Consider the following 25,804-nt stretch of genomic DNA (forward strand, 5'->3'; position numbering starts at 1 on the left):
AATAATATTTAAAAAATGTAATAATAAAAAAAATAAAGAAAAGTAAATAAAGAAAAAATAAAGAAAAACAAGAAAGAAAAAAGGGAAAAAATAGATAAAGAAAAAAAAATAAAGAAAAAAATAAACAAAAAATAAAGAAAATAAAGAAAAATAAAGAAAAAAGGAAAACATAGAAGAAAAAAAGAAAAAATAATAAAAAAAATAAAGAAAAAAAAAATTCAAATTAAGGAAAAAAAATAAAGAATAAAATAAAGAAAAAAAAAGAGAAAAAAAAAAAGAAAAGAATAAAAAAAGAAAAAGAAAAAAAAGTTTGTATTGTTGTAAGAAAAAAATCTTAAAAACACAACCTGATTGATGATATGCCTGCTGCACCCTGCACTGTGACCCTGGTGCATTATCTCTCCCTCACTGTGTATGAGGAGCTGTAGAAATGATGGATGTGGACGCAGCAGCTCCAATCTCACGCCTGCACCCCAGGATTTCACTCCCACACTGAACATCAATCACTTGCCCTCAACAAACATGGCGGCCTCCACAGCATCATTAACTTGTGACTCCGCCTTTTCCGTCGCTTTGGATGACGTAAACACTTCGCGACTGCAAGCTTAGAGGCGACACACGTAAAGCAGGAACATGGCGGAAATCATAGACGGTGAGTCCATACGCTGTGTGAGCGGCGTGGAGGGAGCGCGGTCCTGGATGCCGCCCCTCGTAGTGTTGTGTGCGGGAGGCCGCAGCTGCGGAGGAAATACAAACTCTTTTATGGACTGTACCAATTCCCATCCTCATAGGGGGAGTTTATAATCTCTAGTGCAGCAGAAGAAGGGAGCTTTTATGTTTCCACCCTCTGATAAGGACTGGTAGAATATCATTGTTGCTATGGAGACTGCTCTGTGAGTGATGGCGGGATCGTCCGTTACCCGCAGGTTTAGGTGCTAAAGTCTGTTGTGCAGTATATGGATTTTTTTCCTGACCTCCATATGTATTTTTGGTGGATGAAGTGCGTGCAAATAAAATCACCACAAAATCTCCAGCTGTGATTTGAGTCATGGATCTAACGCGTCCGTCCAAAACTATAGGTCCATGAAATAGCCTGACGAAAAAATCCATAGTTCAGATTTTTCTCTTGTAGGAGCGTCTCTCTCAGTAATACAGACTGTGTGTCAGATCCGTGAGTGTCCCTCCCAGTAACACAGGCTGGGTGTCAGGTCTGTGAGTGTCCCTCCCAGTAACACAGGCTGGGTGTCAGGTCTGTGAGTGTCCCTCCCAGTAACACAGGCTGGGTGTCAGGTCTGTGAGTGTCCCTCCCAGTAACACAGGCTGGGTGTCAGGTCTGTGTGTGTCCCTCCCAGTAACACAGGCTGGGTGTCAGGTCTGTGTGTGTCCCTCCCAGTAACACAGGCTGGGTGTCAGGTCTGTGTGTGTCCCTCCCAGTAACATAGGCTGGGTGTCAGGTCTGTGTGTGTCCCTCCCAGTAACACAGGCTGGGTGTCAGGTCTGTGTGTGTCCCTCCCAGTAATACAGGCTGGGTGTCAGGTCCGTATGTGTCTCTCTCTCAGTAACACAGGCTGGGTGTCAGGTCCGTATGTGTCTCTCTCTCAGTAATACAGGCTGGGTGTCAGGTCTGTGTGTCTCTCTCTCAGTAATACAGGCTGGGTGTCAGGTTCGTGTGTGTCTCTCAGTAATACAGGCTGGGTGTCAGGTCTGTGTGTGTCTCAGTAATACAGGCTGGATGTCAGGTCCATGTGCGTCCCTCCCAGTAATATAGGCTGGATGTCGGGTCCGTGTGCGTCCCTCCCAGTAATATAGGCTGGATGTCGGGTCCGTGTGCGTCCCTCCCAGTAATATAGGCTGGATGTCGGGTCCGTGTGCGTCCCTCCCAGTAATATAGGCTGGATGTCGGGTCCGTGTGCGTCCCTCCCAGTAATATAGACAAAGGATCATACAGCTGCTCATTTATGGATTTTCAGAGTGAGTACACTAGTCTCTTCAGGTCTAGATGCAGTTGGTATTGTGAATTCTGGTGTCAGTCGGCTTCATCCATGGAAAAATAGGATCTCCGGTTCCTTTTGTAGTTTTGCACATGATCCCCTATGTATGTGTAGGGTTACCTAATGAGCGAGAGCAGAGCCGCCGACGTGTAATGTGTGTGTACGATGTGCAGGATTGTCTCACCCCAATGCTCCTGTCTGTGATTTCAGGTGGCCGAGATGATGCGACTGAACTTGCTGCCAGCCAGGTAACCTGGATCTATAAAGAACACAGGACAGTAATAAAATAAGATGCATACAGCGGGTGAGATACATATTGAGCACGTCACCAATTTCCTAAGTAAAGGTGCTATAGACATGAAATTCCCACCAGATGTCGGTAACAACCCATCCAATCCACACAGGCAAAGAAATCATCATAGATGTCCATAAATTGTGTAATAATGAGAAATGACACAGGGAAAAAAAGTTATTGAACACGCCGACTGACATTTATTTAATACTTTTGTGCAAAAGCCTTTGTTGGTGATGAAGCTTCAAGACTCCTCCTGTATGGAGAAACTAGTCGCAGGCATTGCTCAGGTGGGATTTTGGCCCATTCTTCCACACAAATCCTGAAGGTCCCGTGGGCTCCTTGTATGAACTCTGAGCTTTATTCCTTCCATACCTTTTCTATTGGATTTAGGTCCGGTGATCGGCTCGGCCATTCTAGCAGCTTTATTTTATTTCTCTGAAACCAACTGGGAGTTTCCTTGTCTGTGTGTTTGGGATTATTGTCTTGCTGAAATGTCCACCCTCATTTCATCTTCATCATCTTGGTAGATGGCAGCAGATTTTTATCAAGAATGTCTCGGAACATTTGTCCATTCATCCTTCCTTCATACATGAAGTTTGCCAGTGCCATATGCTGAAAAACAGCTCCACACCATGATGTTCCCACCTCCAAACTTTCACAGGCTTGTCTAAATGTTGTTGAGCAAACTGTAAACGCACTTGAACATGCTTTTTGCTCAGCAGCGGAGTCTTGCGTGGTGAGCGTGCATGCGGGCCGTGGAGGGAGCGTTCGTGCGGGCCGTGGAGGGTGCGTGCGTGCGGGCCGTTGAGGGTGGGCCGTGGAGGGTGCGTGGTGAGCGTGCTTGCTAGCCGTGGAGGGTGCGTGGTGAGCGTGCGTGCGGGCCGTGGAGGGTGCGTGGTGAGCGTGCGTACGGGCCGTGGAAGGTGCGTGCATTACTTATAGTTTTCTTTGAAACCATTGTACCTGCTGATTCCAGGTCTTTCTGTAGCTCTCCACAGGTGGTCCTTGGCTCTTGGACAACTCTAATAATTATTTTCACTCTTCTGTCTGAAATCTTGCAGGGAGCACCTGATCATGGCCGGTTTCTGTTGAAATTATGTTCTTTCCACTTCCGGATTATGGCCCCACATTGCTCACTGGAACCTTCAGTAGTTTATAAATTCTTCTGTAACCAATGCCATCAGTATGTTTTGCAACAATAAGGTTGTGAAGGTCTTGAGACAGCTCACTTGTTTTACCCATCATGAGATGCTTCTTGTGTGACACCTTGGTAATCAGAAACCTTTTTATAGGCCAACAGTTGAACCAGCTGATATTATTTTTCAGTAAGTGGCAGGATTGCTTTCTAATTACTGATAGATTTCAGCTGGTGTCATGACTTTCCATGGCTTTTTGCACCTCTTTTTCTTCATGTGTTCAATACCTTTTCTCTGTGTCATTTCTCATTATTACACATGATTTATGGACATCTATGGTTTGATTTCCTTGCCTGTGTGGATGACATCTGGTGAGAATTTCATGTCAACAGCACCTTTAGAAGTATATTTAATTAGAAAATTGTTGACGTGTTCAATATATATATTATAATATAATAGAATTCTGCTATTCAGGGGAAATATTCGCTGATCAGCCGGAAATAACATGGATTATATAGTAACAATGGCTCCTGGCAGGGGAAGGATAAATTAGACTGAAGATTTGTCCGAAGCAGGAAAAATGGACAAACATGAGGATGTGAGCGACCTCAACCAGGGTCTGTCACATTGTGATGGCGAAAGACTGGATCGGAGCTTCTCAAAAACAGCAGGTCTTGTTGGGTTGTTGTCAGTATGTTGTTCATGGTTGCTTCCTACCAAAAGTGGTCCATGGATGGACCAAGGGTGGACTGATGAACGGGTGACGGGCATGGATCAATACAGGGGGTCCTGCTCTGAGCATACTGTTTTTTCCTCATGTAGACTGACAGGTGAGTGACGGTCACCTACCTGGGAAGAGATGGCATCAAGATGGTGGATGGCCTGGGCAATGTTCTGCTGGGAAATCGTGGTTCCTGGCATCCATGTTACATTGACTCTTGCCACTGACGTAAACGTTGTGCTTCCCCCTTCGTGGTAACTGTATTCCCGAATGGCGGTGGCCGCTGTCAGCAGCACGATGCTCCAGCCACACAACAGTTCAGGATTGGTCTGAGGAACAAGATTAAAGGGGTTTTCACATGAACAAAATTTGATTTTAATCAATAGATCTTGGAATAATAATAATTTCCACAATTGGATGTGTTTAAATAAAATGTTCCTGTGCTGAGATAATCATATAAATGTGCCCCTGCTGTGTACTGTGTAAATCAGCTGACGTGTGCCCGGTTTAGTGTGGGCTCAGCGCTGGAGCCCCCGCTGAACCAGGGGTGATGGCCTGGGGCGTACTAATGCACACCATGTCATTAAGGGGTTAAACAGTGTTTTACTTCAATGAAAGGACAGCACGGGATCACAAATGATTCTGTCTGTATACTCTCTCCCCCCTCCCCAGCCCAGGAGATGTGGTACGATCAGACTATGCCCCTGTACGGTCAGACACAGCCATTACACAGTACACAGCAGGGGCACATTTATAAGATTATCTCAGCACAGGAACATTTTATTTAAACACATCCAATTGTGGAACTTATTATTATTCCAAGATCTATTGATTAAAATGTACTTTTTGTTCGTGGGAAAACCCCTTTAAGTTAGTCGCCATCATTTTACTTTTTAGTTATTTTCATGTGTAATAATCATTTATAAACTATCTTTGTGACATGTTGTATCAGAGAAATCTGCTTTCTCCTGGACTGATTTTTCATTCTCAAAGCTCACAGGTAATCGGTCTTCAGTGAATAGAGACTTTCCCATTACTGAGAGAGGAGATGACAGCTGGTGCTCATAAAGGTCTATGGAGAGGGGAGGAGGAGGGAGAAGTCCTGCCTCTCGCCTCCCTTTCCTCTCCTATTGCCCCCCCCCCCCCCCAGCAGCCTCCTTTTACTCTCACCCCCTGGCCTCTCCATAGAACTTCATGAGCACTAGCTGTCATCTAGCTCAGTATTGGGAAGGTCTATCTTCACTGAATACGGATGTTACCAGTGACTTGATGATCAGTTCCAGGAGGAGAAAGAAGGCGATTTCTCTGATAAGACATATTACAAAGCTTCTTATTTTCATGCGCACTATTGATTTATGAAATAAAAATTAAATTGTTGGTGACTCTTTAAGATATAAACTTGTTCTCCGGATTCTCCAGATCTCAGTCCGAACGAGAATCTGTATGATGTGCTAGGAAGATGAGTCCGATGTATGGGAACCACAGCTGATGTGCCGGCCCTGCTGCCAGTGCTCGAGCCCTCGGTGGCTCCGAGCCATAGTAACACTGTGCCGGTCCTCTGCCGGTTAGGCGGCTGTAATATCAGCGCTGATTTGGTGCATATTAGGATATTTCTCCAAAAGAGCAGAATTATAAAGCCTTCACATTAATTTTAGCGCCAGGATAGTGATGGTGACCATATTTTTGATACATATTTGCTCATTGTTCTGCACTTACTTACTCTTGGTTTTTGTTTCTATTGTATAATTTTAGGCTCACGATGATGATGAAATGGCCGCCACCAACTCCAGACTGGCCCAGGTGAGGGCTCAGGCGCCAAGTGTCATTTTCTCATATATTTCTTTCAAGCCATATAAAGCTTGAGATGAGAAAAACTGCTCCTTGTGTCAGTATGATACTAGTTTCCTGCTCCATATTTAAGGGTTATTTCCTAAATCGTAAATGATCCCCCTATCCATAGCAGGGCGTCCCGGGAACCAGGCTCTGCAGAGGTGCGCGCTCCACCTCCGCTACCTTCATTCTCAGTAGGTCTCTGCTTTCTCCAACAGTCCCATAGACTATGAATAGAGCGGAGGTTGAGTATGGCTCCCATGCCCCATTGGCTCGATCACTGGGGGTCAGTAAGTTATCCCCGATCACATGGATTGAAGGATACCATACAATTTTGTAAAAATTGCAGACATGAGGACCCAGAGGAAGTAGTGCACAGTCCTTCATACACTGACCAATACTATGAACGCAACACTTTTGTTTTTGCTCCCATTTTTTCATGAGCTGACCTCAAAGATCTGAGACTTCATCAATCTACACAAAAGGCCTTTTTCTCTCAAATATTGTTCACAAATTTGTCTAGATCTGTGTTAGTGAGATCGTCTCCTCTGCCAAGATAACCCATCCACCTCACAGATGTGGCATATCCAGATGATGATTAGACAGTGTGATTATTGCGCAGGTGTGGCATATCCAGATGATGATTACACAGTGTGATTATTGCGCAGGTGTGGCATATGCAGATGATGATTAGACAGCGTGATTATTGCACAGGTGTGGCATATCCAGATGATTTAGACCGCGTGATTATTGCGCAGGTGTGGCATATCCAGATGATGATTACACAGTGTGATTATTGCGCAGGTGTGGCATATCCAGATGATGATTAGACAGCGTGATTTTTGCACCGGTGTGCCTTAGGCTGATCACAATATAAGGCCACTCTAAAATGTGCAGTTTTACAGACTTATTGTGGGGGTGCCTTGGGGGTCAGAAAACCAGTCAGTATCTGGTGTGACCACCATTTGCCTCACACAGTGCAACACATCTCCTTGGCATAGAGTTGATCAGGTTGTTGATTGTGGCCGGTGGAAAATTGATCCGCTCCTCTTCAATGGCTGCAAAGTTTTTGCATGGCCAGCATACTCACCGGACATGCCACCCATTGAGCATTGTTGGGATGCTCTGGATCGGCGTATACGACAGTGTGTTCACTTTCCTGCCAATATCCAGCAACTTCGCCCAGCCATTGAAGAGGAGCAGAGCAACAATCCACAGGTCACAATCACCAACCTGATCAACTGTATGCCAAGATGTGCTGCACTGCACTAGGCCGGGCACCCCCACAATACTGTAAAACTGCACATTTTATTGTGGCCAGCCTAAGGCACAACTGTGCAATAATCATGCTGTCTAATCATCATCTGGATATGCCACACCTGTGCAATATTCACACTGTGTAATCATCATCTGGATATGCCACACCTGTGCAATAATCACGCTGTCTAATCATCATCTGGATATGCCACACCTGTGCAATAATCACACTGTGTAATCATCATCTGGATATGCCACACCTGTGCAATAATCACACTGTGTAATCATCATCTGGATATGCCACACCTGTGCAATATTCACACTGTGTAATCATCATCTGGATATGCCACACCTGCGCAAAAATCACACTGTGTAATCATCATCTGGATATGCCACACCTGAGCAATAATCACACTGTGTAATCATCATCTGGATATGCCACACCTGTGCAATAATCACGCTGTGTAATCATCATCTGGATATGCCACACCTGTGCAATATTCACACTGTGTAATCATCCTCTGGATATGCCACACCTGAGCAATATTCACACTGTGTAATCATCATCTGGATATGCCACACCTGAGCAATATTCACACTGTGTAATCATCCTCTGGATATGCCACACCTGTGCAATATTCACACTGTGTAATCATCCTCTGGATATGCCACACCTGTGCAATAATCATGCTGTCTAATCATCCTCTGGATATGCCACACCTGAGCAATATTCACACTGTGTAATCATCCTCTGGATATGCCACACCTGTGCAATATTCACACTGTGTAATCATCCTCTGGATATGCCACACCTGTGCAATAATCACACTGTGTAATCATCATCTGGATATGCCACACCTGTGCAATAATCACGCTGTCTAATCATCATCTGGATATGCCACACCTGAGCAATATTCACGCTGTGTAATCATCATCTGGATATGCCACACCTGAGCAATATTCACACTGTGTAATCATCATCTGGATATGCCACACCTGTGCAATATTCACACTGTGTAATTATCATCTGGATATGCCACACCTGTGCAATATTCACACTGTGTAATCATCATCTGGATATGCCACACCTGTGCAATATTCACACTGTGTAATCATCATCTGGATATGCCACACCTGAGCAATATTCACACTGTGTAATCATCATCTGGATATGCCACACCTGTGCAATATTCACACTGTGTAATCATCATCTGGATATGCCACACCTGTGCAATATTCACACTGTGTAATCATCATCTGGATATGCCACACCTGTGCAATATTCACACTGTGTAATCATCATCTGGATATGCCACACCTGAGCAATATTCACACTGTGTAATCATCATCTGGATATGCCACACCTGTGCAATATTCACACTGTGTAATCATCATCTGGATATGCCACACCTGTGCAATATTCACACTGTGTAATCATCATCTGGATATGCCACACCTGAGCAATATTCACGCTGTGTAATCATCATCTGGATATGCCACACCTGTGCAATATTCACACTGTGTAATCATCCTCTGGATATGCCACACCTGTGCAATATTCACACTGTGTAATCATCTGGATATGCCACACCTGTGCAATATTCACATTGTGTAATCATCATCTGGATATGCCACACCTGCGGAATATTCACACTGTGTAATCATCATCTGGATATGCCACACCTGAGCAATATTCACGCTGTGTAATCATCATCTGGATATGCCACACCTGTGCAATATTCACACTGTGTAATCATCCTCTGGATATGCCACACCTGTGCAATATTCACACTGTGTAATCATCTGGATATGCCACACCTGTGCAATATTCACATTGTGTAATCATCATCTGGATATGCCACACCTGCGGAATATTCACACTGTGTAATCATCATCTGGATATGCCACACCTGCGCAATATTCACACTGTGTAATCATCATCTGGATATGCCACACCTGTGAAGTGGATGGATTATCTCAACAAAGGAGAAGATCTCACTAACCCAGATCTAGACAAATTTGTGAACAATATTTGAGAGAAAAAGACCTTTTGTGTCCTTAGAAAAAGTCTCAGATCTTTGAGGTCAGCTCATGAAAAATGGGAGCAAAAACAAAAGTGTTGCGTTAATATTTTTGTTCAGTATATAACATCCAACCTGAATGCGGTCCAGGCTCTCGTGATCCCAGAAGTTGGTAGTCTCACTTCTGAGGAATAACCAACCGTTCAATATGTGACCTTAAAGGGGATATCCGGGACTTTGTGCTTAGGCACATTTTTTGTTTTTCACAAAGTCCCGGATATCCCCTTTGATAGAAGCACCTGATTATTGGTGTATTTCATGCTGATTATCGCCACTAATTTCGGTGTTTTTCTGGATCTTCTTCTTAGATGGCTGGGATGCCGATGCCAACTCCTCCGCCACACCCCCCATCCATGGGCATGGGATTTCCACTCGGCCTAAATCCTCGACTGGCACATGACCAAGAAAACGGCAAACCGCCACAATTGGGAGCAATTCCTCAGCCAAACGATGGACTTCCTAAGGTGAAAAGCAATTTATTTTCCATTATTGCACACTGTTCTGTCATTTAACGCACAATGAGGTGTTTATCTTCCTAAATCTCACTTAAACTCCCATTTTAATCTTTTAGGCAACTCTTCTGGAACCGGAAGCCACTCGTTCGCTCCTGCTTGGTAGAGGTAATGTCCGGCGTACACGGCAGGGGTGGTAGGAAATGGGTCTTATGTACAATACAGTGAGTATTTATCTGTTTATCTGCAGGAAACCTGCCCATCGCTACGAATATCCCACCGCTAATGCCCTCCATGACTCGCATACGTGCTCTCAATCAGTCCGGGGACGAATCTAAAGACGTAAGACTTCCATCTTTGTTCCACCCTTATGATTATAAAATGAAGGGGTTGTTCTCATCTCCAAGATCCTATCCCAATATGTAGTAGGTGTAATAATAGCAAATACCTCCATTTAGAAATGTAGTATAGTTCTTCTGATACCTCATGTACAGGGCATTGCAGTAGCTTATGTATCCATGGTTACGACCACTCGTATAGTAAGTTAGTTGTTCGTGTTCGTAACCATGGATATCTCAGCTAGCGCAATGCCCTGCAAATGATGTAAGTGACACAGCGAATCAGAAGAACTATACTACATTTCTAATTAAAGGTATTTGCTAATAATAATATAATATTATTACACCTAATACCTATTTGGACAGGGTGTTGGAGATGGGAATACCCCTGCAAAGCTAAGTGAACACAGCGTTTGTGCTTTTAGCCTGCATTAACACTGCTTGTTTAGTTTTTTTCTCTCTATAGCTAATTCCATATGTAAAGCCTTTTTTCTTTACAATATTAGATGGAAGATTCCTTATCGGGTCCAAAGATTCCACAAGTTCTTGAGAAAATTCTTCAGCTCAAAGAAATCAGACAAGAAGAGATGACGTTGCCGGTGGCCACAGGTAATACGACTAATGCTTTAGGAGCTTGGGGTTGTCTCAGAAGGACAAGCTTCAAGCCTCACAAGATGTTCTGTGGATAGCTGCTAAGTCTCAGGCTGCAACTCTGGTGAACCCAGTTCTGATGTAAAAATCTAGTTATTTCAGTGGGAACATGCCATTCTATAGAGTGGTTGAACAAAGGTTTTCCTGGCAGTGGCAGCTGATTGTCAGCAGATCCAGGATATTGTCGGGGCAGATGTCCTTACAGATGGACAACTCGTTCTGAGAGATCCCCTCTCTCGTTCTGAGAGATCCCCTCTCTCGTTCTGAGAGATCCCCTCTCTCGTTCTGAGAGAGCCCCAGATTGTTGTATGCTTATACGTTGATCTGATCATTATATTAGGCCAGAAATTTTCTTCTGAAATTAGTGCTAAAAGCTCTGGCCTTTTATTAGTTGGAGATTGACATCCGCTGGAGTTTGGGCTCTTTGTTGTCTCACAATTTAACAGATGTGAGAGGCTTCTTAGCTGGCGGGTAAACTGGGAATGTGTAGCGTGTAACCACAGGCATCATGGGTGCAAGAACCAAAAAATCCCAATTCTGGTTTAGATTTTTTTTTTTTTATTGTTGTTGCTGCTGCTGTTACAGGAAGATGTTGGATATGACGCGAGCTCAGCTCCTGAGTCCGCTCAATTCAAGGGCACCCAGCATAGGATGTAGTTGGGTCACCTATCAGGAAGGGGTTAATACTATAAGTGGCCGAATAGTGATTTGTTCCGAACTAAATGAAAGGAATTGTGATTCAGGGCCCATAGTCAGGACCGAGCGGTTTTATGATTGCCGGACTGATAAATCGGGAAATGAGCGAACACTCAATGAATGAACAAAACGTTGCTCGTCAGATGCGACGGCTCTGGGCAGCACATCGTCCAGTGTAAACATGGTATTTTTTTCCCCATTTCAGAAGAGGAAGAATATGATGATTCCCACTTTTACTCTGCATATGAAATCGAAGAGGAGACTACAGGACCAACCAAGGAGGTATGACGATACCAGAAAACAGTAACTGCTATTTTCAGCATGAATTAGAGGGTATTCCCATCTCAAAGATCATATCCCAATATCTAGTATGTGTAATAATAATATTAGCAAATGCAGTATAGTTCTTCTGATTCACTGTCACTTACCCCATGTGCAGGGCATTGTAGTAACTTAGATATCCATGATTACGACCTCTCATATAGTGACAGCTCTTTGTGGTCGTAATTATGGATATCTAAGCTACTATAATGCCCTGCACATAAGGTAAGCATCATAGGTTATCACTAGAACTATACTACATTTCTATGTCGGTTACCTTATGTGCAGGGCATTACAGTAGCTTGGGTATCCATAATTACAACCACTAACAGCTAACTGTCACTATATGAGTGGCTGTAACCATGGATATGTAAGTAACTACAATGCCCTGCACATGGGGTAAGTGACATAGTGAATCAGAAGAACTATACTACATTTCTAATTGGAGGTATTTGCTATTAATAATAATAATATATTGGGATAGGATCTTGGAGATGGGAATACCCTTTTTAAGCAGAGGTTGACTATGTGCACCCCCATCTAAATCTGGGCTCTGCAGAGCTTCTTCCCAGGGTTCAGCCCCGTTGTCTGTGTTGCTGGCTCCCCAGCAATCACTAAGTTATCCCTTATCCTACAGATCAGATATGTGTTAACAGTACAACAAAAATTCCCTATTTCTAAGGATAAATTAGTTATTTTGAGCAGAAATTAAAGGGGTTGCACTGTGAAATCATGTGCTCACCTATCGTCAGGATAGGCGATGCCTCGGACCGCTGGGACCCGCACCGATCGGCAAAAAGAGGAACTTTTATCTGTTAAAAAATGGAACGTCAGATCGGACGCCCGACTAACTCTCTATTCATTCTCTGCCGGAAAAAGCCGAGCGCAACACTTGGTAGCCCCATAGGGAATGAATGTGGCGCAGGTCGGGCATGCGCTCTAATGCTCCTTTCTAATGGGGATAGGTGTCCCGTCCTGCCGATCATCGCTGGTCCCAGCAGTCGGACACCAGATGATAGGTGATGGGATGTTTTTACTGGACAGCCCCTTTAAATAAACTTATCACAACTCGCTGCCCATATGCCTACACACTCACTCCTCTCGCTTTGCAGAAGAAAAGCCGCAGGCGAAGGAACCGTAAGAAACGGACGCGCAGGAGAGTGACCGCGGCCCCCTCTGTGGTCACCGATGACGTGAACGAGGCAGCAGAGGCCGACTCCGCCGCAGGGAAAGTGGAGATTGAATATGTAACAGAGGAGCCCGACATCTACGACCCCAACTTCATTTTCTTCAAAAGGATCTTTCAGGCGTTTAAGGTGATACATGTCGGCTATATAACATGCGTAAGTCGTCTCTGGTAAATACACTTGCTCATTTTGTCTTCTTTTTTAATCTAATTCCTAGTTGACAGATGATGTTAAGAAAGAAAAGGAAAAAGAGCCAGAAAAAGTTGAAAAAATCGAACCAGCCGCCCCCAGGAAGCGATTTGAGGAGGAGATGATGGACAGTGACAGCGACAGTGATGCTGAGGTTGGCAGATAATAACGTTATTCCTCATTGATAGAGTAAGGAATAAGTTATTAATCGCTGGGATCCATCAGATGAGACCCCTACAGATCCGGATACTGTGCCTCTGAAGGGCCTCCTGTCAATGGAGCAGAGGTCGAGCTGTGATCGTTGTCAATCGGCTAGGGACTGGTGGGGCGCCAAGGATCAAACATTCATCACCTATGCACACGGGAGGTGATGAAAGTGTGTTTTTTTTTTTTTTTTTTTTTAATGTAAAAAATTTTTATTTGTCATTTGCAGGATAAAAAATTGGATGCACCAAAACTTTCCAAGAAAAAACTAAGGCGGATGAATAGATTCACGGTGGCGGAATTGAAGCAGGTAAGAAGCTGCAGCACAAAGCTTAGATATACCACGGTGTACAGGATAATACATGGCAACCTATACCTTGGGGATTTTATTTTTCACACTTCTCTTACTAGTTTTATTTTTACGTTTCTCTTAGCTGGTCTCACGTCCAGATGTGGTGGAGATGCACGATGTCACTGCTCAAGACCCCAAACTGCTGGTGCACCTGAAAGGGAGCAGGAATTCTGTCCCGGTCCCTCGTCACTGGTGCTTCAAGCGAAAGTACCTGCAAGGCAAGAGAGGAATTGAGAAACCGCCATTCCAGCTTCCTGAATTTATCAAGAGAACGGGCATCCAGGAAATGAGAGAGGCGCTGCAAGAGAAGGTGAGCAGTCTTATTATTATTATTATTATTTTTTTTTTTGCCTACGAGGTAACACACCGCTCACTTTTGTCCTCAGACCCCTTTTTGATGCGTCTTTTTAAGATTAAAGAATCACATAATTTGTAAACCTTGTCCTGATTTTGTTTCCCAACTGGAATATTGGGCTACTCTTGTAAATAAACTCCATAAAAAAAAATCCTACACTTTAGCTTTTGTAGAGCCTGTGTAACTCCTTTTACATAGCTGGCTGTCCTGCTGCTTCTGACATAAATCTGGCGGCACAATGCTCCTGGTCATCTTGGTCTCTGCTGGAGCCTTTTTCTTTATCTTTCAGTGTTAAATGTAACCTGTTAAGAGCATTTTCCCCTCTAGCGTAATAGGATCGCTTTATCAGGCTCCTAATAATGTTTTTTCCATATCAAAAATGCCTATAACGATTAATATTGTCATGAAACTGTCCTTGGAACAATCTTAGTGATACAAAAAGTATATTCTCCTCATTTTTTGACCGTTCGGTTATCACAGGAAGAGCAAAAGACTATGAAGTCCAAAATGAGGGAGAAGGTTCGTCCCAAAATGGGAAAAATTGACATAGACTACCAGAAGCTTCACGATGCCTTCTTCAAATGGCAAAACAAACCTAAGCTGACCATCCACGGGGACCTGTACTATGAGGTGAGGGGCGAGTACGGGAATATGGCGATGACAGGATGCAGGAGGATACAATGTAGAAATGGTTGACACATAAGCTGATGACCCAGAAGGATCTGATGTTACTGGCCTCCTCTTTATTATGATGATGGCACATCCACATTAAAGGGTATTCCCATCCCCCAAGATCCTATCCTAATTAGTAGTAGTAGCAGCAGCAGTCTGCCTTGTTGTTAATATTAGCAAATCCCTCCAATTAGAAATCTAGAACAGTTCTTCTGATTTGCTATGTCGCTTACCTCATGTGCAGGGCATTGCAGTAGCTTAGGTATCCATTGTTACAACCACTAACCACTAACAACTAACTGTCACTATATGAGTGGTGGCAACCATGAATACCTAAACTACTACAATGCCCTGCACATGGGGTAAGCAACATAGCGAATAAGAAGAACTATACTACATTTCTTATTGGAGGTATTTGGTTATTATTATTATTTATTATTCCTACTACTTATTGGGATAGGATATTTGAGATGGGAATACCCCTTTAAGTACTTGGATATTGCCTATAATATCAGTGTACGGACAGGGGCGTGATTGTATACTAGTCATACAACTCATTCAATGACTCTTCTCCATGTTTCAGGGAAAAGAATTTGAGACCCGTTTAAAGGAGAAGAAACCGGGCGACCTTTCTGACGAGCTGAAAATAACTCTGGGAATGCCGGTAGGGCCGGTAAGTGAACGGTGCAAGGAACAAAAAAATAAATAAAATTAGTAGATAACCTTAACCCGAATCCTTAACGCTCGCTCATCAGCAGCAGACAAGACACTCCACATGTATGTCCGTGGGGTCGCGTGTGAATAATCGCTTTATATAGAAATTCTGCACCGGATGTTTATATTTTTCAATGTTCTTTTTCCATGACAGAACTCCCATAAGGTGCCGCCCCCGTGGCTCATCGCCATGCAGCGATACGGACCCCCTCCATCATACCCCAATCTTAAAATCCCGGGGCTGAATTCTCCTATTCCGGAGGTACAGTACAATCACCATCTCTGATTCTACCCCATTTTATTTTCCTATGTTTCTTGAATCTCTTCTACCTATCTTTTTGTTTTCAGAGCTGTTCGTTCGGCTATCACGCTGGTGGATGGGGAAAGCCTCCTGTCGATGAGATGGGCAAACCCCTGTATGGAGATGTATTTGGGACGAACGCCTCAGACTTCCAGGTAATAAATCAGATTTGGATATATTCATTATGTACCCAGCGGTGGTGACAATACACAAATAATAAATGGACGGTGATCGCTGTCTGATAGAGTAAGAATGAAGAAGAAGACATAGACCGAACCCCATGGGGAGAGTTAGAGCTATCTGACGACGAGTCCTCCTCCGAGGAAGAGGAGGAAGAAAGCGATGAGGATAAACCAGACGAGACAGGATTCATCACACCCGCCGACAGGTAAGTGATCGGCTTCCACATAGTTACATGTATGGGGATTATTCGATATGTAAGATAACTGATATATTGGTCTACACCCATCAAAGAGCAATGAATGAATTGTAGGGCGATACAAAGTTGTGAAATAGGGGTTATCCTAAATAGATGACCCCTTCTGTAAAGCAAGTCTCACATTTCCACTGCAAAATATTGTTTCGAAAATTGTACCATTAAAGGGGTATTCCTGGATAGACAATAACTTTTAGATCCAGGAGGTGGTGGTGACTGGAGCCACACTAATCACTAAAATGGGGCACTTTTATCACTGTTGGGGCAGGGTCACACCACCTTTTTATCCACATCCAAGAAAAAAAAAACAGAGTTTGGCCCGTAGAGTTTGGCCCGTAGAGTTTGGCCCGTAGAGTTTGGCCCGTAGAGTTTGGCCCGTAGAGTTTGGCCCGTAGAGTTTGGCCCCTAAAAGTTGTCACCCGTCCAACTGGAACTCCCCTTCCAAGTCTTACATCCCACCCAGGACACTGCAAAGAGTAAAATCCCTGATAACATCCACTGTGGATTAGAAACTTGCGAATCCGCCGGGCCTCTATTTACGCTGTGCGAGATCTTAAGAATTTAGCCGCTGCTGTATTACACCAAATCCGCGCTCTGCCCAAATACTAAATGCACCCCCTAACCCTGCAGGACCCCCTCCTGAGAAGTTGTAGTTTCTGTAAGTGTCTTAATCTGTTTTATTGTAATATTGCAGTGGACTCATCACCCCGGGAGGATTTTCTTCAGTCCCAGCTGGTATGGAGACCCCAGAACTTATTGAGTTGCGAAAAAAGAAGAATGAGGAGGCCATGGATGGGTAGAACTTTTTATTTTTATATTTTTTATTTATTTTATTTTGACTTTTAGCCTGATGCTGTCCATATCTACAATGTATATTCACAATAACGACCAGTTTTCTCTGCCTTTTTAGCAAGGACACTAATGGATTATTTTCTGTTCCGACAGTACGGAGACCCCGTTACTTTTCACTGTGCTGCCAGAGAAGAGGATGGCTACGGTTGGCGGAGCGATAATGGGATCCACGCACATCTACGACATTTCATCAGTGAGTAGAGATATTCAGAAGCTCATATATGTGGTCATACTTGTTGCTTGGGTCAAGGTAACAGCGATGGCTTTCTTATTAGCGGTGTCCAACCATTGCGGACACCCACCGACTGAGAACAGAGCTCAGAGTGGAGAGTTGTCATTCGATTACAACAATCTCAAACGTGATTAGTCGATTTAAAAAAATAAATAAATATATATTTATTATTAATACTAAATATTATTTTATTAAATATTATTTAAATATTTTATTTAATTTTATTAAGTAATTTTATTACTAGATAATTGAAGTAATGTATTACATTATATATTTTATTAATCGTATTTAGTAATTGTATTAAATAATATTAATAAAATACTTAATGATAAAATATTTAATAATAAAATATTAAGTAATATTTTAAGTAAGTTATGTAAGATTATATTTATTACTTTATAATTAATAGTAGTATTATTAAATATTTTATTATTGTTATTAAATATTTATTTTTTTAAAGAAAAAAAAAAAATGGGTTTGGATTGTGTCACCATTTCTACAGTCATGGCCAAAAGTATTGAGAATGAGACAAATAGTAATTTTTCCAAAGTTTACTGCTTCATTTTTTGTAATGGCAATTTGCATATACTCCTGAATGTCAAAGAGTGATCAGCTTAACAACAATTACTGTACTTGCAAAGTCAATATTTGCCCAGAAAATGAACTTTAACCCCCAAAACACATTTCAACATCATTGCAGTCCTGCCTTAAAAGGAGCAGCTAACATCGTTTTAGTGATTGATCCATTAACACAGGTGTGGGTGTTGATGAGGACAGGGCTGGCGATCAGTCATGATTAAGTAAGAATGACATCACTGGACACTTTAAAAGGAGGCTGGTTCTTGGTATCATTGTTTCTCTTCAGTTAACCATGGTTATCTCTAAAGAAACACGTGCAGCCATCATTGCACTGCACAAAAATGGCCTAACAGGGAAGAGTATCGCAGCTACAAAGATTGCACCTCAGTCAACAATCTATCGCATCATCAAGAACTTCAAGGAGAGAGCTTCCATTGTTGTCAAAAAGGCTCAAGGGCGCCCAAGAAAGACCAGCAAGCGCCACGACCGTATCTTAAAACTGTTTCAGCTGCGGGATGGGACTACCAGCAGTGCCGAGCTTGCTCAGGAATGGCAGCAGGCTGGTGTGAGTGCTTCTGCACGCACTGTGAGGCGGAGACTCTTTGAGCAAGGGCTGATTTCAAGGAGGGCAGCAAAGAAGCCACTTCTCTCCAGAAAAAACATCAGGGACCGACTGATATTCTGCAAAAGGTACAGGGAGTGGACTGCTGAGGACTGGGGCAAAGTCATTTTCTCTGATGAATCCCCTTTTCGATTGTTTGGGACATCTGGAAAACAGCTTATTCGGAGAAGAAGAGGTGAGTGCTACCACCAGTCTTGTCTCATACCAACTGTAAAGCATCCTGAAACCATTCATGTGTGGGGTTGCTTCTCAGCCAAGGGAATCGGCTCCCTCACAGTCTTGCCTAAAAACACAGCCATGAATAAAGAATGGTACCAGAATGTCCTCCAAGAGCAACTTCTCCCATCCGTCCAAGAGCAGTTTGGCGCCCAACAATGCCTTTTCCAGCATGATGGAGCACCTTGCCATAAAGCAAAGGTGATAACTAAATGGCTCATGGAACAAAACATAGAGATTTTGGGTCCATGGCCTGGAAACTCCCCAGATCTTAATCCCATTGAGAACTTGTGGTCAATCATCAAGAGATGGGTGGACAAACAAAAACCAACAAATTCTGGCAAAATGCAAGCACTGATTATGCAAGAATGGACTGCTATCAGTCAGGATTTGGTCCAAAAGTTGATTGAGAGCATGCCAGGGAGAATTACAGAGGTCTTGAAGAAGAAGGGGCAACACTGCAAATATTGACTTGCTGCATTAACTCATTCTAACTGTCAATATAACCTATTGGTACTCATAATATGATTGCAATTATATTTCTGTATGTGATATAAACATCAGACAAACACTAATAAAAACCAGAGGCCAGCAGATCATGTGAAAATATAATTTTGGTGTCATTCTCAAAACTTTTGGCCATGACTGTAGGGACTATAACTTTATTTTTGCAGTATGGGACGACAAATGGTCTCATGAAGCCCCAGCTTGTGGCGTGCCATCATGGTTGCAATGAGGATCCTAAAGCATGCCACCATGTCAAACTATCGGTGTCTTGTAATCACATTGCGGGGGGTGGGGAGGGTCATGGACGACCGGGCAGGATCTCTGATTGATGCTGTTAAGATTCCAGCTTTATAACCCCACCGGCATCTGTCCCATGCAGAGCAGGCTCCTACCCCGACCCACTCCAGGATGTATATATCCATCAAGGAGCAAGGATGGGTCAAAGGATATGAACACCTTATTTGGCAAAAAAAGAAATTATTTTTGCATTAAAGGTTTGGCTTCTGCAGCCTTCGTTTCCATATGTACCAGACTGCGGAGTGAAGTTACAGACTCTAGTCGGGTCGGTAACGCTGCGTTCTTCTCCCAATCAATCGTCCCGGCTGATTTATGACCACATAAAAGTTGGCCAAAAGTTTTCCTAAACCTCGTCCTTGTGTTTGACCGCCTCAGAGCTTCGCTGACCATCTGTCTGTTCTTCCCACAGGCCATGTCTCGGAGAGGTGCCCCATCAGAGCCGCAGGGGGTGGAGGTGGCCCTGGCCCCCGAAGAACTGGAATTGGACCCTTCAGCCATGACACAGAAGTACGAGGAAAGAGTGCGGGAAGCGCAAGAACAAGTACAGAAAGAGGACTTCAGTGACATGGTGGCCGAACATGCGGCTAAGCAGAAGGTAGGAAAATCTTCATTAATGATTATTCTCTTACTGTTTGGGTTGGTCAGGTCTGGAGACCACCACAGGATAATAGGGGTCTCATGTTTTATAGAGGAGCTAGAAGAACTTTTAGCTTCAGTGATGCTAAAGCGACCTTCCACCCTGGGACTGAAAAGTGGCCCTTGACTCCATGTGCAATCCCCCGGCCCTTTATTTGCCTCCTGCTCCTTCCTACCTCACTATAGTATTAGTTCAATGTTGACTCCTTTTATTCTGTTTTTTTCTTTGTACAGCAAAAGAAGAGGAAGGGACAGCCGCAAGATTCCCGATCCGGAGGCAAAAAATACAAAGAATTCAAGTTCTGAGTGCGCCTCATGTCGCGTTTTTTTTTTTTTTTTCCTTTCCTTTTTCATCCATTGTCAATCACATTCTTGTATTTGTAATAAAACCTGTTAAATTGAAACTGTGCCTAACTCTTTCAATTATTCCTCCAGTGTAAAAAAAAAAAAAAAAAAAAAAGTAGTAGTCATAGTGGATTGGTCACCTTAAATGCAAGAATTTGGGGCTAAAAATCATTTTTCCAATTGGGTTTCATCCAAAAAATTTTCACCGCTTGCCTTCTATAGCCTCAGTGCTGCAGAGTCCATCGCTGGCTGCAGAATGAGTTTTCTGGGAATCTGTCAGTGAGCTCGTTCTGACGGGAGAGTTGGTAACTTTTATTTGTCTTTCTGAGCTACTCTCAGCTGATTTAGGACCACATCAAAGTTGAATGTGCAGGAAGTGAAGGCCTGGAAAAGCTGATCAGTGCAAAATATTTTATAAAACCCAATTGTGCATATGGTTATTTTTTTTTAGTACCAAATGCATGCATTTAAGTAAAAAAAAAAAAAAAACCCCAAAGTGGACAACCCCTTTAATGTTGGCAGATAGGGAAGGTATAGTTACAGTAGATGGAGTAGTCAAGTGTGTGTAGTCTTACTCCTCGGATCATTCACGGAAAAGACTCATGATCCCCCTCCCATCATAGATCACCGTGCTGTACACTAATGGCAAATCTTACTGGGCACCCCACCCCCAATGCTGAGTACAGCAAATGATATACTAAATTCAAAGGAAAAGGGACCAAATATCTAAAATACAATAAATGCAGAAATATCCAAGAAATGAAAAGATACTTTATTGATACCAAACACAAGAGTGAATTTAAAAAGTAAAAAAAAAAAAGTGACCCAGCTGACCCCAGTGCGGCGTTAGTGATGTGATGTGTTTGTCACTAACGTGGTTTTCACAAAGAAGAGCAAATCCCACGCGGAGCCGCTGTGAGTCGGTGGCTATATAACGTGTGACGGCTACAGAGCATGCACACATTTGACGTGAAGCTGGGTCTGTATACCCAGAGTCGGTGCGCATGCCCGGGGAGCAGCTGGGACTGGGCAGCGCGCACGCCTGGGGAGCGGCTGGGACTGGGCAGCGCGCATGCCCGGCGAGCGGCTGGGACTGGGCAGCGCGCATGCCCGGCGAGCGGCTGGGACTGGGCAGCGCGCATGCCCGGCGAGCGGCTGGTACTGGGCAGCGCTAATGCCTGGGGAACGGCTGTGACTGGGCAGCGCGCACGCCCGGCGAGCGGCTGGTACTGGGCAGCGCGCACGCCCGGCGAGCGGCTGGTACTGGGCAGCGCGCACGCCCGGCGAACGGCTGGTACTGGGCAGTGCGCACGCCCGGCGAACGGCTGGTACTGGGCAGCGCGCACGCCCGGCGAGCGGCTGGTACTGGGCAGCGCTAATGCCTGGGGAGCGGCTGGGACTGGGCAGCGCGCATGCCCGGTGAGCGGCTGGTACTGGGCAGCGCTAATGCCTGGGGAGCGGCTGGGACGGGGCAGCGCGCACGCCCGGCGAGCGGCTGGGACAGGGCAGCGCGCACGCCTGGGGAGCAATCTCAATGCTGTGGGTGTGCATAACAGGACACTGACTGATCCGTGACTGAAACGATGTAAAGCGCCACTCTTGTGACTGAAAGAGAAGGTATGTGAGGGAATCCCCTAATGATACAAAGTGTTTTTTAAACATTTTCTTTGAGAAAACCACATTAGTGACACAGATTGCATCACTAACCACATACTGGGGGCAGTTAAATAGCTAAAAATGACATGATAGGTTCCCTTTAAAAACCAATAAGGATGGGGGAATACCTTCTGCAGCAAAGCACATTCACCATGTCATGATAAACAAGGTAAAAAGAAACTGACTCCCAACAATAGCAAAAAATATTGCCAGGAATTAAATCTAATAAGCGAGGGTCGCTCACGGCACTGCTGAGAAAATTCAAATTCTCTTGATATAATTAGTGACGGGCCAATTTTTTTTTAAATCTGACCAGTGTCCCTTTATGTGGTGGTAACTCTGGAACGCTTCAATATACCCCATTGTTTTTTAATCCGTTTTTTCATGACACCTTATACTTTATGATAATGGTAAATTTAGCTTGATACGTTTTGCGTTTATTTATAAAAAAAAAATGAAGAAAAAAATTGCAATTTTCAAACTTTGACTATCCCTTTAATCCCAATACTCATACCACACAAAAACATTAATAACCTTTCCCTCATGTCAGCTTTACATCAGCGCCATTGTAAAATGTTTTTATTTTGTTAGCATTTTAGAAGGTTTAAAAATGTAGCAGCAATTTTTGCATTTTTTTCAAGTAACTTTACAAAACTTATTTTTTTCGGGACCTGTTCAGTTTTGAAGTGACCTTGGGGGTCCTATATGTTGGAAACTACCCAAAAGTCATACCATTTTAAAAACTGCACCCCTCACTGTATTTAAAACTGCTTTCAAGTAGTTCATTAACCCTTCTGGTTCTTTTCAGGAATTAATGCAAAGTGGCATGACAAGAATGAAAAAGTTTATTTTTACCACCTAAGTTTTGATAACTTCTGAACAGGCCACTATAGCCGTTATTTGGCTGTTACCTGCCATGGCAAACACCAGGACCACACAATCAAGATCTCAGGGTGCCAATGGGGTTAAAGAGGGAGCCTTCGCACTCTATTAACCATCTAGATGCCGTAGTCACCAGTGACAGCAGCATTTAAGGGGTTAAATGGACAGAGTTGGTGCCAACACTGTCGTGGCAGATGCAGCAAGTTGTCAGCTATAGTGTACAGCCGACAGCTACAGGATTGTCACCCGGCCGGGGATGCTAGTCTCTCAGTAAAAAGACTTATTGGTCACTAATTGGTTAAGTGTAAGACACACCCAAGGTGTAACAATATAGACCCCAATAGAATGTTGAAAAAGATTGTATCAATAATTACCTCATCAAACATAAGACATTCATACAGCCCACAATGTAGACTAAGAGGGGGGGGGGGGAGAGTCAAAGACCCCACTTGTTTCACCACACAATGGAGCTTCCTCAGCGGTAAAGTGGCAGTGCATTGTGAAGATTTGGTAGAAATAGGTCGTATCCCAGACGTATACAATTAAAAAGCTCATCTATTTAACTGCATAATGTATTACTCTACATATACACCGCTGGCTGAGAAGCAGTAGCTGATTACTCACTTTTCATCCTCCCCGGGCCCCTGCATTCTTGACACCACAGGGGCCCCTTCCCCATCAATAATCTTGCAGCTTCTTGCTGTACTTAAAGGAGTTGTCCAGGACTAATATTAACAGACTAGCTTTACGGCGCAGGCAGACTGTCGTATGAATTGGCCTGAAGTCGGAACACAGTGAACGGACTGGCCGGCAGCTCTCCCCACCTGATAGTTGCATGTGTTTCTATGCAGCTGTCACGCTCGGGTTGGGAGAACCGCCGGCCAGTCCGTGCACTGCGTTCAAACCTCGGTCCGATTCATATTTCCTTAGGATTAGTCATTAACATTTGGTGGGGTCTGACACCCTCATGATCAGCTTGATACCAGGATTCGGGAACAGTCATTCTGTGCTCACAGTCCCTTAAGGCCACGGCCCCACTATCAGTATTTGGTCAGTATTCGGTCAGTATTTTTTCTCAGGAGTGGGAGCCAAAACCAGGAGTGGGTGATAATTGCAGAATTGGTGACTTGTTTCTATTATACTTTTTCTCTGATTGTTCCTCACTTGGTTTTGGCTCCCACTCCTGAGAAAAAATACTGACCGAATACTGACCAAATACTGATAGTGGGGCCGTGGCCTAAAGCGCATCTCTGGTCCAGCCACAAGGAGGGTGCAGAAACTCTACTTTCTTGAATATGGAGCAAACACAAGTAACAGGAACCTCACAAAGCGAGATATGGAGCCTCTGCGTTTTGAGCGGCTTAGCAGCGCTTCAACTGCAGTTTAAAGAGTTAATCCCATCCTTCATAGATGGATATTGTAAAAACAGGCACATTTGCAATTTACCGCTTATTGAAATTTGCAGCCGTTCTTGAGATATTAACACTTTTGTTTACAGCTCGTTGCTTTGGAGACCGACCCCCGCTGCAGTGAAGCAGGGATTAGGAGGCGACAGCGAGGTCCAGCGATCCAGGCCGGCTTCACAACGGCGCTCAACAGGAAACAGCTTGTACGCGCTCTGCATGTTCCGCTGGGTAGCAGAGGTGGTCGGTCTCCACGGCAACAGATTATAAACAAAATTAAAGTGTTGATATCTCAAGAACAGCTGAAATGAAATTGCAGAAGTGCTTATAGTTACAGGCGCGATCCGGAAATATCCGTCTATGAAGGTGGGAAAAACCCTAGGGTGGGCGTCCAGAATCCATGCTACTGGTGGCCCCCATATCTCCCCAGTATGACACCCCCTCAAAGCTAATATGCCACCCAGAGCTGAGAGATGTAACTGCAGTGTAAAGCATGGAGAACGGAAGGCTGAGTAATACAGGGCCGCTTCTGGAGAGCCAGGACCCTCGTGTGTCGCCCCCTGGTGGTGCAGTGCACACACCTATTATTACAGCTCCATAACTGTGCGGGGTCAGCAATGGAGGGGTCGCCCGTCTCCCCTTCAAGGAGCACGACAGCCGAAAAGCGTCAAAGCTGTAACACTGCACGCGCATTGGCCAGAGGAGCGATGACGTCAAGGAAGGAAGCCTCGCCCGTAAACATTGCTTCTTCTCGCTGATTGGTTCGCCCGAGACCCCGTGACGGTCAACACGCACCCCGCCCTGTCACGTGGTCTGCTTGTCACCCTGCGATTGGTCGTCGCCTCAGTCTTTGCTGTCTGCTCCCTGCGCCATGTCCGAGCGCTCTGTCACAACGGGGCCCTTGGGGGCCACAATCATGGCGCCGCCAGGGGGCTCCACGCTCGGTGGAGATTTAACCGTTACTGGTCCTGCCCCGACTGCTGGAGGTCCGGTCCGCATGAACTTGTACGCCACCTGGGAGACAGACCGAGGCAGCGCGGCCTGCGTGCCCAGGTATGACGTCAGCGCGTAACCTGTGATGTCATTCACACCTGCGGTATACGTGCGGTAGTGTGTAATAGTAGAGCGCCACCTTCCTGCATCTTTGTCCTGTTGTCAGTGTCAGGTAGAGATCTGAGAAAAGGCGGAGACCTCCCTGACCCCAGAGGTGTGGGCCGGTCTCCTAGGCGACTGCTGAGGCCTCCTGAAAAGCAGCATTACCATAAAGCGTCGTCTATGCATGGGCCGAGTGGGTGGTCCCGGTGTTAGAGGGGCGTCCACTGGACTCTTTAATTTGATCCTGAGTCCCCCCTCCAGTTGCTGCCGCTCAGCTGATTCCGTAACAGTTTTCCTTTTTCT

The 25,804-nt window shown here is 44.4% G+C and overlaps 2 protein-coding genes across 2 annotated transcripts in view; both read left to right on the top strand.

Moving 5' to 3' along the window:
- Positions 1-551: 551 nt before the first annotated feature.
- Positions 552-20,524, top strand: SF3B2 (splicing factor 3b subunit 2). Its single transcript, XM_073659477.1, has 21 exons — positions 552-652; positions 2,202-2,239; positions 5,896-5,943; positions 9,620-9,775; positions 9,883-9,931; positions 10,014-10,105; positions 10,608-10,710; positions 11,654-11,730; positions 12,882-13,085; positions 13,174-13,299; positions 13,579-13,659; positions 13,784-14,011; positions 14,537-14,686; positions 15,312-15,401; positions 15,597-15,704; positions 15,791-15,898; positions 15,989-16,131; positions 16,874-16,975; positions 17,125-17,224; positions 19,894-20,079; positions 20,355-20,524. Exons 1-21 carry the CDS (start codon positions 634-636, stop codon positions 20,424-20,426), a joined length of 2,280 nt encoding a protein of 759 aa, XP_073515578.1. The 5' UTR covers positions 552-633; the 3' UTR covers positions 20,427-20,524.
- Positions 20,525-25,208: 4,684 nt separating this feature from the next.
- Positions 25,209-25,804, top strand: part of PACS1 (phosphofurin acidic cluster sorting protein 1) — a 52,354-nt gene continuing 51,758 nt past the window's right edge. The window contains exon 1 of the mRNA XM_073658378.1: positions 25,209-25,459. Coding sequence (XP_073514479.1) covers positions 25,278-25,459 — 182 coding nt within the window. The 5' untranslated portion in view covers positions 25,209-25,277. The remainder of the gene's footprint in view (positions 25,460-25,804) is intronic.

This window comes from Phyllobates terribilis, unplaced genomic scaffold (assembly GCF_046119375.1).
Source record: "Phyllobates terribilis strain yellow unplaced genomic scaffold, ASM4611937v1 Scaffold_13__5_contigs__length_258822181, whole genome shotgun sequence".
Taxonomy (NCBI): Eukaryota; Metazoa; Chordata; class Amphibia; order Anura; family Dendrobatidae; genus Phyllobates; species Phyllobates terribilis.

Excerpts from the sequence above, each read along its gene's own strand:
- SF3B2 (XM_073659477.1), top strand. Across the intron at positions 15,899-15,988 it reads CGAACGCCTCAGACTTCCAG|AGTAAGAATGAAGAAGAAGA; the intron begins GTAATAAATCAG and ends GCTGTCTGATAG. Across the intron at positions 17,225-19,893 it reads ACATCTACGACATTTCATCA|GCCATGTCTCGGAGAGGTGC; the intron begins GTGAGTAGAGAT and ends TTCTTCCCACAG.